At 37.7% G+C, this 13,361-nt stretch overlaps 1 protein-coding gene across 1 annotated transcript in view; it reads right to left on the bottom strand.

Moving 5' to 3' along the window:
• pdzrn4 (PDZ domain containing ring finger 4) overlaps positions 1-13,119 on the bottom strand; it is a 59,565-nt gene extending 46,446 nt beyond the window's left edge. The window contains exon 1 of the mRNA XM_051691432.1: positions 12,813-13,119. Coding sequence (XP_051547392.1) covers positions 12,813-12,881 — 69 coding nt within the window. The 5' untranslated portion in view covers positions 12,882-13,119. The remainder of the gene's footprint in view (positions 1-12,812) is intronic.
• Positions 13,120-13,361: the final 242 nt, after the last annotated feature.

Raw genomic sequence — 13,361 nt, 5'->3', positions numbered from 1 at the left:
CTAGGACTGTTAAATTACATGTCGTGCCTATAACACCAGTCCAACACACTGCAAAGTTCAACACACACAAGGAATGTTTGAGTGATATCAGCTCAGTGTTGTTGTTGAATAAAGCATGTCACGGTGTATTGGTGTCAGACTCAGGCCAGTTTGTGTCACAATGACAGAATGTCACTTACACAGGGGGCCGGGGCCAGCCAAGAGAAACAGACAGGAGCAGTGACCTCCCCGCATATGTGTATGTGTGTGTATGTGTAACTGATGAAAGGTGAAATGTGTCCAAATCTGTCTGCAAGAGCCAGACTTAAGACAGCATGTCCACAATGAGACAGGGTTTCTCTCTCATTCTACAGTAACAAACCTTTACAGTCCATTCTTGATTCTTTTGTGAGACAATTTAAGTGTACTATATCAAAACAAGAATAAGATGCTGTTTTTCCCCCCATAATAAATGTTATTATTTTTAAATGCAAAAGATTATTGCATATGTCCTTAGGTCATGGAAACATCTGATACTAATATCTGTCATACCAATTTGACCACTACAAAACACATGCATTGCACACACATATATACACAGCATGCGCTCTGTCCTTGATACACACTACATTTTCAGGGTCCCACAATTCTTCTGCCTTCTGTTCACTGTTCTCTCTCCTAAACAGAACATGTCTCACCTTTGCAAGAACAAAAGAGTGAGTTGGGGGATGGGTATCATCCTTGTGTTTCCAGACACAAGAATCCACTGAGAGCTATTCTGGTTACTTAACCTTGCACAAGGAGATGCTTCATGATTTAGTCCACATAGCAATATCACAACTGCACTACTGGGGTGAACTGTAATCCACACAGATTTTTTTTTAATATTGCAAATACAGCACACATGATCCAAAAATTAACTGAATTTGTCTGAAGAGTACTTGAACTCTAATTCTCCTTGATACACCGGCAGCTGTACGATGCACAATTAATTTCCTAGCTCAGTGCCGGCCAGATGGGACATTAGGGATTATCATCTAGACTTGTGTACCTGCTAATTGTGTGTTAATTACAAATGGACCAATCCACAATGCTCCAGTGTACTATTAAACTCACAATTTATAGAGCAAATCAACAAATCAATATAGAACAAATGAACACAAAATAATCATGGCAACATTTAATGATATACAACTTTTGTGTAATGCATGTGACATGGGATATCTGGGTCAGTTTAGAAATATAGGTCATTATTTAATCCAAGAACAACCTTAAATGTCAGTCTTGTCCTCACATAAAATTATTGTATGGCTTCAGAAAACTTGGAATATAGTGCACAGGTATAGACTACTTTTATGGAGTTACGGTTTTCATTCGTGTAGCACCCATGTGTGAATGAGGTGTAATCAGCCCCTTTCGATTCAGCAAGCGACTCACACAGGACTGTATGACTGAAGACAAAAAACTCCATAACTTCTCATTATTACCAATCACCACTAGAGCCCAGCACTAATTACATTCCAGTGTGTCTAGGGCAGTCAAGCAGGTCCTTTCCTGTGCGATTTCAGGCAATGAACTTTTATTATATGGTTTGTTGAATTTAGAACATGAATGTTATGTTATGTGGGTGTCAGAATGTTATGCCGGAAAAAGTAAGGAAGAGTTAGAGAGAGCAATAACTTTAAGTTTAATGTTCTTTGGTGTTCAAAGTTTAAAGTTGGAAATTACATTCACATTCCATTTTACTTTCATGATGTGACGCATTTCCGAGTGAAAGTACTTTAACCACTAGGCATTACTAGAGTATAGTTAACTCAGCATGGTGTCAACATGACTCTATAAGGTGTTAGTTGTAGTGTAAAAGTTTAAAAATAAAGAGGGCTTGGTGATGTTTAAGGATTTTTTAAAGCAATCCGTTAGCATTCCTATTCATTTCAATGGCAACTGCTCGGCTAGCACAGGGTTCCGCGGACGTTTGTGATCTGGAGGTTGCCATCTTTGCTCGTGGACATTCAGTTCTGGGATTGGGTGTCATGTGACCGTTCATTCAACAATGGAAGCAGATAGAGAAAAAGTCAATTTCACGCTTTTAAGAGCCCTTCAAAAACAACCTGTCTCTGGAAAAGTATATACTATATTGTAAATAAAATACTTGTGGAAAACATAGGAAAACACAACTACTTTTAAATGGCCTTCAATGGGGGAAAAGAGCTTTTTGCCATCATAGGGTGTAGTTCCAGCATCTAATGAGACCTTCTAACCTTCAATTCAGAAAATGCCATTGTAATAATATCACAAATGTAAGCACATTAAAATATGGCCACCCATATAAATTTACTTGTACTACCAGTGTGAACCTGTATTATAGTGAACAGATATTTAAATATGGCCCTTTTTTGCATGGCTAGCAGGTGGTGTATGTGGAAACAGGAGAGGAGAGAGCAGACAGAGGGGTTTATGAAGACCTTCAGTTAGAGGTTCTGGCATGTCGAGTGTGTTTGCAATACAAATGTAAAGGTCAAACCAATGCTTTTTCAAATGAAATAACACACACAAAAAAGAAAAGGTCACTTCATAATTTCACTCGAGAGACTGTCATACAGGGACCAGATCAGACAGAAGTGTAAAATTCAATGAAACACAATATGGTCAAGTTGAAGAGACAGTTCTCTAGTTCTGATAACAGCTTTGCAGTGACCACGAGGGAACTTTATATGATACTGAATGCCATACAAACAGGATCCAAAATGAACTTTTTGCCAAATTTACAAGCCATAAATAGTTCTTAAAGGCCATGGAAAAGCATTTTGCATTAATTTCATTAACGTCCGCGGACTAACACTTGTTTTCGTCCTATAACTAAAGCATATAACATGTACTATAACTATAGCATGTATGTTAGATCCAATACCAACTAAGCTCTTAAAAGAGGTATTCCTTGTAATCTCAGAACCTCTTCTTAATATTATTAAATCCTCGCTATCCTTAGGACATGTCCTAAGAAACTTTAAAATGGCAGTTATCAAACCGCTTATTAAGAAGTCACAACTTGATCCTGGAGAACTGGCTAATTATAGACCGATTTCAAATCTCCCGTTTATGTCGAAAATACTAGAAAAGTTAGTGTCCTCCCAACTATGTTAATTTCTACAGAAAAATAGTATATATGAACAATTTCAGTCAGGATTTAGGCCCCATCACAGTACAGAGACTGCACATATCAGAGTTACAAATCACTTGCTCTTATCATCTGATCACGGCTGCATTTAAATTCTAGTGCTTTTAGATCTTCAACATGATAGATCACAACATTCTCTTGAATAGGCTAGAGAATTATGTTGGCATTTGTGGACTTGCATTAGCATGGTTTAGGTCCTATTTAGCAGACCGCAACCACTTTGTCTATGTAAATGAGGAATTGTCAAACCAAACAAAAGTTAAGTATGGAGTGCCACAGGGATCAGTTTTAGGGCCTCTGCTTTTCTCCTTGTATATGCTTCCCCTTGGAGATATTATCAGGAATCGTGGAATAAGTTTCCACTGTTATGCCCACGATACCCAACTTTATATTTCTTCAAAACCTGACAAAATTTCACAATTCTCCAAATTAGTAGAGTGTATCAATGAAATCAAAGATTGGATGGCCAGAAATTTCCTTCTTCTCAATTCCAACAAAACAGAGGTACTAATTATTGGACCAAAAACCTCTAAAAACAAGCCACTAAAATATAATTTGACTCTTGATGGATGTACTGTTACATCATTTTCAACAGCGAAGAACTTAGGTGTTATATTTGATACCAACCTGTCCTTTGAAAATCAAATTACCAATGTTTGTAGAACAGCATTCTTCCACCTAAGAAATATTGCTAAATTACGACACATGCTCTCTGTTGCCGAAAAACTGATTCATGCGTTAATGACCTCAAGACTAGATTATTGTAATGCATTACTAGGAGGATGTCCAGCAAGATCAATAAATAAACTTAATTTGGTTCAAAATGCAGCAGCCAGAGTGCTGACTTGAACCAAGAAATATGATTATATTAGCCCCATTTTATCGCCATTACATTGGCTAATTTCGTTTTTTAAATTCTGTTAACTACGTACAAAGCTTTGAATTGTCTAGCTCTGCAGTACTTAAGTGACCATCTACCACGCTATATTCCATCACGTTCATTACAATCGCAAAATTCTGGCCTGTTAATAGATCTTAGAATATCAAAATCCACAAAAGGAGGTAGAGCCTTTTCATATTTGGCTCCTCAACTATGGAATAGTCTCCCTAACACTGTTCGAGATGCAGACACACTCACTCAGTTTAAGTCTAGACTAAAGACTCATCTATATAGCCATTCATACACCTAATTTATCCTTCAACTCACAATTAGGCTGCTTTAGTTAGGTCTGCCGGAACCAGAAACCAGAAACACTGATCATAATCTATAACTCTGCAATAAATTGAATGGTATCTATGCTAATATTATTCTATTTGTATCCCTGTCTCAACCTCAGGACTCCTATTCTGAGGTCATCAGAACCGGCTGGATCCAGCTCCATTCCTGCTTCCTGTTGGACTCCACTGCTACGTGTCTCTGAGTGATGATGACTAAATGCAGCCGGTGCCAGCCAAACATCACTTCAGTCTATTACAATGGACTTCAGAAGATGAACTGATGCCAACTCCAACCATAAGACATGGGATACATCATATGCCATTGCCTGAACCTTGGACTTAGGATAGACCTCACCGAAATTACCGGCCGGTTGAACTGCGATGCACCTCATTGATCTCTGCCTGCATCACCTTGGTCTAATGATGCACTACACTCTTATAATGGAATACACAGACTATCAATTAATTGCCAACAAAAGCCTTCATCAGCCAACTAACAAAGGACAATTGCATCTATGTGAACTTCTGCAGTTAATCCAGGATGAACTTCAATGACATTAGCCATTAATCTTAAAGTTCTTACAAAATCTTTGTTTAAACACTGACCGTTAACACTTACTTAGTTTAATAATTTTAAACCCTGACTTGCACTATACATAATTAAGTAATATTTGGCATTATATTCATGATGTTAGCCAGAGGGGAACTGGCCCCACAGTGAGCATGGTTTCTCCCAAATTTATTTTTCTCCATTAACCAACATCTTATGGAGTTTTGTGTTCCTTGCCACAGTCGCCTTCGGCTTGCTCACTGGGTTTCTAAATACAATTATTATTGAATTACTTATTTTTAAACACAATTCAAAATCATATTTGATCAAACTACACAATGACTCTAAGACATTATAGATGTTACAGTTTAATTTTCTGTTAAAGCATGATTTTCTGTAAAGCTGCTTTCAAACGATGTGTGTTGTGAAAGGTGCTATACAAATAAAAATGACTTGACTTGACTATAGAATTATTTAGCTGCTTTTCCCTTAATATTTCCTTAAAGAGCACCTATTACGGTTTTTCAAATGTTACCTTTCATGTAGTGTGTTATATAGCTGTTTGTGAATGTAAAAAGGTCTGCAAAGTTTCAAAAATCAAAGTGCATGACAAATGGAGTTATTGACTCACAAAAGAAAGAACCGATTCTGAACACCTGAAACGAGTCATTAGTAATTCCTTCCTGTACTAACCTACATAATTTGGTAACAAAAAACCCGCCTCTGGTCTTCACTGGTTGCTCGTGAACAGCTTTGACCCGCCCTCAAACACTACACTAAACGGTAGACCAATCACAACAGACTGGGACATCTGACCAATCTGAGCAGAGTAGGCTCTCTGAAAGGAGGAGTTTAGAATGAATCCTTTAGAATGGATCATTAAACTAGTCGTTTTTGACACAGGGAAAAAAAAAGGTAATGCTGCAATTTAAATTATGAGCAAATGAAAGTGTTTTTTGACCTTGGATGTATGTAAATCTTTTGTATGAGACCTTTAAAACAAAATTAGGCATGTTTAAAAACCATAATAGGTTTGCTAATAATTTAAACTTGTCACAAAAACATGATTTTGTACCTCATATTTTGTTTTTGTGGCTAAATAAAGGGAATATTCCAGATATGTGTTGCCACGTGGAGTTCTGGGGATAAAAGAAATATGAAAAGAAAATTTCCTGGATGCTCCCTGGATGCATTGAACTAACGGAAATAAAAGTGTCTAGACTGACACAAATGGCGATCTAAAATGGACGCATGAACCGCTGCAATGAAATAAAATGGCTGGATACGTGCAGTTCAAACAACTGTAGGATATGTAGCAGCACACATCTTATCTCTGGTAGGTGAATGACATTTTTACCAACTAATAGTAAGTTTGATAGGTAGAGTTTAGCTGGCTAGTTAAGTCAGATTATTTCTTTATGGGCTCTAAAAAGACTACTATATGCTCCCATTATAATGAATGAAGCCTTTACTTTAGAAGTCCTTTACATTTACATTTATTCATTTTATCAAAAGTGACTTACAAATAAGTAACATAAGTAATTTTTTCACACAAAAGTCAACAATATCTGCAGTATTGCACTGCCAAGATCTCAGAGTAGCTGGAGTAGTATAGAAGCTACCGCCGAAGAAAGAGACACACAAGGGGAAAAAACATATAATAAAAAGAAAACCTTAAGCTTACAGCGCTAACAGCTTCATTGATTATAATAGGACCGATCCAGTATTCCCGACCTTACTGCTGAGGAAACAACTGTGAGCATCTAAACTATGATACTCTTTCATCGCCTCTCTCAAGTAGATGCTCAGTATCAACATCATGTCTGAACAAGTCACTTCAGGTAACCGTTTGATGTTCTTTGATAAAATTTGTTGACTCAAAGTCTCATTACTTATTTTCAGTTTTTGCACATATCTTGTTTGTTTTGTTTTAGACTTTAAAAGTATGTGCTAATCATTTTCTTTTGACCGTTCTGGGTTATAAAAATGCCACTACCGGAAATGCTTCACAGCAAGACATGCACAGTAGCATTTTAATACTGGACAGTGACTATTGAAACACACATGGCAGTAGGTAATACTGTGTGTCTGGTAAGGAAGATCAGTAGTTTTGTAAATGACATATGATAGGGGTTTAAATAAGGTCATCTGCTTTCTTTCCTGAACAAAAGAACAGGATAAAAAGATGAACTCAGCATCTGCTATATCAATACATCAGAAAATAAACACAGACCACATGAGACAGAGAGAGAAGTCTATTTTTATCAATAATTATGCAAGCATTCCATCCATGCTAGAGCCAAGAATAATAATATGAGATTTCCATCTCTCACACACATATTCCCTTCACCAGGGCTGGAGTTGGCAGGGTCTGCTGATACAATCACCCAAGGGCCTGTGCTATCTGTCAGGCTTATCATCCAGTACGGTCACAAGATCAATCATATCTGCTACATGTTTCTCTGTCTTTCCTCTCTTTTGCTCTACACCCATCTCGTTTCATCAGCAAGGAGCATCATTCAGAGAATTGCTTAGGGACAGGAAGATGTATGAGTATGTTCGGAGAGAAAAAGAGGGGACATGGCCCAATGGTGAGGCCTCGGTTCAGGCTCACTGAGACAAACCTAGAGATAATTTAAACAAATTATCAGTATGATTGATGTTTTTTACATACACTTTTCAACTTCAAATGGATATTGGTTCTTTAATATCGGGTTTACCGATAAATGCCACATTTGGTGGGTCTCTAAAAATAAACACCCAGCACTGTTACAACGCTGTGTTTAACAGGAAGCAATGTTATTCAGAGGTAAAGTAACTTATTTATATAATGTAGTTTGCATAAATAATTTTTTTATGTAACAGCCATTCATTCTCAATTGAGAAATGAGTAGCATATTAAGCTTAACGGTTAGACAACACCCAAAATAAAGATGAAAATAAATTTGGGACCATTTAGTTCACATAACAAATTTGCATAAGCATAATAGCATAAATAATATTTATCTAAATATTTATTATTATTATTAATAATAATATTTTGGTTTATTTATTTATTATAATTATGTATCGCTTATTTATTATTATTCAAATTATCATTTTGTTATTATTAGTCAAAAGGCAGAAATTAATTGTTTTAATTGAAACAATTAAAATCAGTTCAACATATTAGAATATATTATCGGACATAAAAAAATGTGTATTGTATTAGTTATTCTTTACACAAAACTCAATCTTACACACACACACACACACACACACACACATAGAATGCAGTTCCCTTTTCCGTTTCTCTCTAAAGGTTGTCCTCCATCTGGACACCCATTAAACTTAAAGACTGTGATACACTGACTGCACAATTCACTTGCACAGATCCAGATCCATATGGTTGTTAGTGCTCTCGGGACTGACACTTCCTGTTCGACCCTCGCTGGCCACCATAGGGGGCGCAAAGGTAAACTGGCAGTTGCCCAAAGCACAAAAAGTATTGTGACTCGGTGCCAGCACAGTGCCAAGTTGATTAAAATTTAATTTTAATTTAACTGAGCGAGTTTGGAGCAGGTTTTTTTTTTTTTTTTGGAAGCAAGGTGAATTGCAGGTCATTTTGAGTTCTGCTAATACAATTTCACAATTAGCACCACCAAACGGAATAGAAAAAAATATGATTGTTTTCAAACATGTATCCCAAACCATTGGTTGAGCCAATGTTGCTATATCGGCTGGTTGGAATACTCAAACTGAGCAATGTTTTGATAACACCAGGGTGTTCACACTTTTCAGGGACATTAACTTACCAATGGCTTATATTTACAGTAGGCTGGGATAAGATAAAGTATTTAAAAAGTGAAAAAAAAGAAAAGGAAAAATATATATATATATATTTCACTAATATCTCTGAAATTTAAGCAATACTGGATGCTGAAATTGAGTCTGTGAGTGAGAGTGAGTGGGAGGTGACATCTCTCTCTTTCTCCTCCCATGCTGATCCACAGACTGGGAATGAGACAGAGCATCTGTCCCCATACGGACACATGACCACAGCCATAAACTGCACTGCTCCCCCGGGCCTCAGTGTCTCAGTTTCACTCATTTGTGTAAATAGGAGGGAAATTATTCTACATCTCGTTTGATTTTAATATATGTCTGTCTCTGTACACTTTGCAATTCAGCCCGGCAGTAGATCAATTCTTAGCACAAGTAGTTGGTTAAATGAGGCATCAAAATAAAGAGCTTCAGGCAACCATTTGCTTGTAATATATTAATAAAGTGGTAGATCATGACCAAAAAATGGGTTGCAGGCCTATTCTGTTAGGATTGATGACAGCATGGAAAATACAATGTTAAATGCAAATAATTATATTCAATAAACCATATAACCATATATAATTATGATCACAAATGAAAAGGATCAAGTTTTATTACAAGGGAGGGAAAAAACGCTTTCCATTTCTTGCTGTTGACGTCAATAGTTGTTTCGAATCAAAAACCCTGCCCTGATTCTCAAAAACCATAATATTTATACATTTACTGTAAATATTTAATCTGAAGGACTTTTGTGGTAACTTTTGTATGATAAACCATTTTGGTAACATACTGTATCGGGTCACCACTTGATGTCCATTGTAAAGCAAAACCAGTATTAATAAGCATCAGTAATATGGCCCGTGTCCAACTGTCTTATAGGTAATTGCTGTATTATTAGGTACACTAAAAACAAAATAATTGACACATTTCAATTTCATAACAAAATTCCATCAAATTGAACTGTGTAAATCTTTAACAGAATAAATTAAAATATGTAGTTTTTTTGTTTTATTCATTTGATTTTGTTAAACATTACACCGTTCAATTCTATTTCATTTTGTTATGACATTGAAAGCTTAAAAATAGGCTAAAATATTTTTTTAGTGTAAAAAAATTTAGAATTGAAGAAAACGTGTTTTGTTTTTTGAAAGCTGTCATTTTGAAAGGTTAGCTGATATCAGTGAGCCTACACTTCACTCTCAAACCATACCTCACTTGTAATATGACTTATATGACATCACATATCACATTATAGTCCATAAACAGTATGGAATCACTAAGATTTTGTCAGTCAGCTCTCTACCAGCTAAGGGATCAAATTGAGGTGAAACAGCTCAGTCTGAGCCCAGACCTAAAAATCCAAAACCTGATCTTGCTGACTGAACACAAACACGCAGCCGGGTCCTCTGAGATAAGAGAAAGAAAAGAAAGAGAGAGAGAGAGAGAGAGAGAGAGAGAGAGAGAGAGCATGGGATGTCTTTGTAATGTGGGTAACAAAGAAAGAATACATTTCCATGGTGAGCCCGTGGAGGGCTGAACACTCACACTAAACTCATAAATCTCATAGACCACCGGGGCTAAAAGGGTTGTGCTGCCAAGAATAGTGTCAAAATTGTCAGAGAACATGAAATTGCAGTGTATGTTTGTGTCTGTGTTTATACACGTATATTTTCATTTTTGTTACACTATGTACGCCTACTCCTCTTAAAGTCAAATTTTCTGTGATTTCTGCTTGCAAACATAAAAGCTTTAGAATTTAAATTGGCGAACAACTTAGATGGAAAAATCTGAGGCAATGACTCTTTGACACACTTTTGTGTCAGCCTGGGAATTCACTCCACGGAGAGTAGATCTGAATTTCATCTCCTTGCCTCCAACCTTGTAGTACTTTTATCCTTCCTGGAGACACTGCATTATTTCTTTCTCCCCCTGTTCTGTCTTTCTTCTCTTTCTATCTCCATCCATCAATAATCATCAACATGTGACATGGATAAAAATCATCTCATGTCATTTAAGCAAATTTAAAGTCACTATCCTGCTGAAAAAAAAAAATCTAATCCAGCCCAAGCTGGTTTGGTTGTATTAGCTGGTCTCCCATCCTAGCCAGTCAAGTATTTTTGCTGGTTTTAGAGGGGATTGGGGCACTTGTCAGCTAGAGGGGCTGGGACAAAAGCTGCCCAACTGGCTAAAACCAGCCATTTGGGCATTCGAAACAGTAGGGTTCCAGCCAAGCACCAGCATGTCAAGGCGAGGAGAACAGCTAGACCAGCTGAAGTCTAGAATGGCCAGGCGAGGAGACCAGCGTGGCCAGTTGAAGACCAGCTTTGCCAGGCTAGAAGACCAGCTAGACCACCTTAAACCAGCTTGGTCAGGCTAGAAGACTAGCTAGACCAACTTAAACATACTTGGCCAATTTGGGCTACCAGCAGGCCAATGTAAACCATCTCAGACCCACAAAAGTTTTGCCAGTTTCTCTTTTCTTACACACTTTACTCTATAGTGCCGCCACAGAAAAGAGTAAGTGTTTGTACAAATCTCTCAATCACAGCCATCACAGCACCGATTAGAGCAACAGTGGGTTTCAGCTTAATACCATCTAAACCACAGTCACTCCAAACAGAACCCTACTGTTTCGAATCAGCAGGGTTCAAACTCCTATCATCTCAAGCCAGCCACCGAGAGGGATAATCTTCCAGATTGGCATCCGCACAGACAAAAGGCACGTTTTAACATTTTATTAAGGACCAAAGTCATTTTGTACAACAGCTTATTGAGGCCATGATCAAGGCAGTGAGAAATATTATTTTGCACGCTTGGTGTTCGGGAGACTCTGACCTCCTGTGCAACACCGGAACATTCAGCTTTTGAGAGGAAAAGGTTGCACTGGAGTAAGACCAGCATCATCAACCCTAAATATGAGCAATGACTATTACTCCCAACCCGTGCTGAGCTGATGAACTAACTGTGCAAAAAGGCAATGCTTTGGGAAATTATTTAGCAATAGCTTGTTATTTGGAAAAAAATGTCTTTAGCTAAATAAAACAATATGTCGTGAACATTTCTGAGCCATTTTCATTTTCAGTTTCCACTTTGGATCTTTTTGATAGAGACTTCAGATCCAATTTCTGGAGCTTGCAACTTAGGCTTCTTTCTTCTAAAACCCACTCAGGCAACTCTCACTTGCACCCACATACCAAAAAGGCAAAGCTGTGCCAATGTGTGCAACCCTACAGTTCTCATCTACCTGTAAGCACCTTGTATAACAGTTGTCTAAATCAACAAGCATATGAGCACCATTGTTAAGGGTGTGTGCTGAAAAACTTCCTTTGATCACTGACAAATGCTTCCAAGTAAGTCCCCAATACCATTGGGAATTTCTCAACAATCACAACAACCATTAGATCTCCTGAAGAACTACAAATGTAAGACTACATTTCCAAACACAAAATAACTATGAAATCACTTATTTGAACCAAATAACTAAATGTCTTAGAACAGTGTTTCCCAATCCTGGTCCCAATCCTGGACTACACCTAACACTGCATATTTTGGATCCCTTATTTGATACACCAAGTTCAGGTCATGGAGCATCTATTAACTAGCTAAAGAGTTGAATCAGGTGTGTTAGATAATAGAGACATCCAAAATGGGTCATCTAGGACCAGATTTTGAAACAGTGGCTGAGTTTGGATTGGAATACTACCACACTACTCTATTTCTGCCATTAAGAGCTATAGCGGAAATACAGGAGTAAGAGTAGTAAATGTAGTGTGCCATTCCAAACTTTTAGTAGTTGTAGTGTTCTTTCTTGTATTCTTGTACTTCTTCCTTGGATTAATTGCACCCACTTGTATTATTCTTAATTGAAATTCACTTTGGATATAAGAATGTTCTAAATGAATAAATATAATCTTCTTGTTTAAGGAGTCTTCTTGGAAAGAAAACTCTGAGAAGATATCTCTAGTGTACATACAGATGCTTGTGGTTTCATCTGTAGAAGTCCCATCTTATCTTCTGAACTCACAATCTAACTCTAGTTCTCCAGATCTCATATTCAGGAGTGGTTTAAAGAGGTGGACTCACCTGTGCAATCTCGTACAGCAGCTTATAATGTTCCTCTCTCTTCTGCAGCGTGCACAGGTTACAGCCCATCGTGTCGTCTTGGGTCCCCCAACCGATCTCTGACAGCAGTGCACGCACACACACACTCCGGGGAGTTCCCTCAAACGTGGAGTAATGTATCTCATCAGTGGGTACCTCTCACCCTCTCTTCTTTGTGTAAAAATCACACACTCAATGGCTCGCCCAGTGTTGTAGAATTCCTTGTAAATGAGTGTTTGAGTGCGTGTGTGTGTGTGCATTTAGTGTGATGTGTTTTGTGTCCCCTCTGTCTCCCTGTCTTTCTCTCATCCACACTAGCCGACAAGCAGTCATCTACACATGCTGTATTCACCCCGTTCATAGAGACACACCCCCTTCTTTCGCTCACCCATCTCTCTCTCTCTCTCCTTCTATCTCTCGGTTCCTCCCTCTCTCTATCTAAAGCTCAGCGCACATGACTACACCTACTTGAACTCATGAATAATAATGAGTATCTGTTGGTTATTCATAAAAGATGGTGTGTAGAAGGCA

The sequence above is a fragment of the Myxocyprinus asiaticus genome, chromosome 47 (genome assembly GCF_019703515.2).
Source record: "Myxocyprinus asiaticus isolate MX2 ecotype Aquarium Trade chromosome 47, UBuf_Myxa_2, whole genome shotgun sequence".
Lineage (NCBI taxonomy): Eukaryota > Metazoa > Chordata > Actinopteri > Cypriniformes > Catostomidae > Myxocyprinus > Myxocyprinus asiaticus.
Note: the sequence above shows the minus strand (reverse complement) of the source record. Positions and strands in the feature narration are given on the sequence as shown.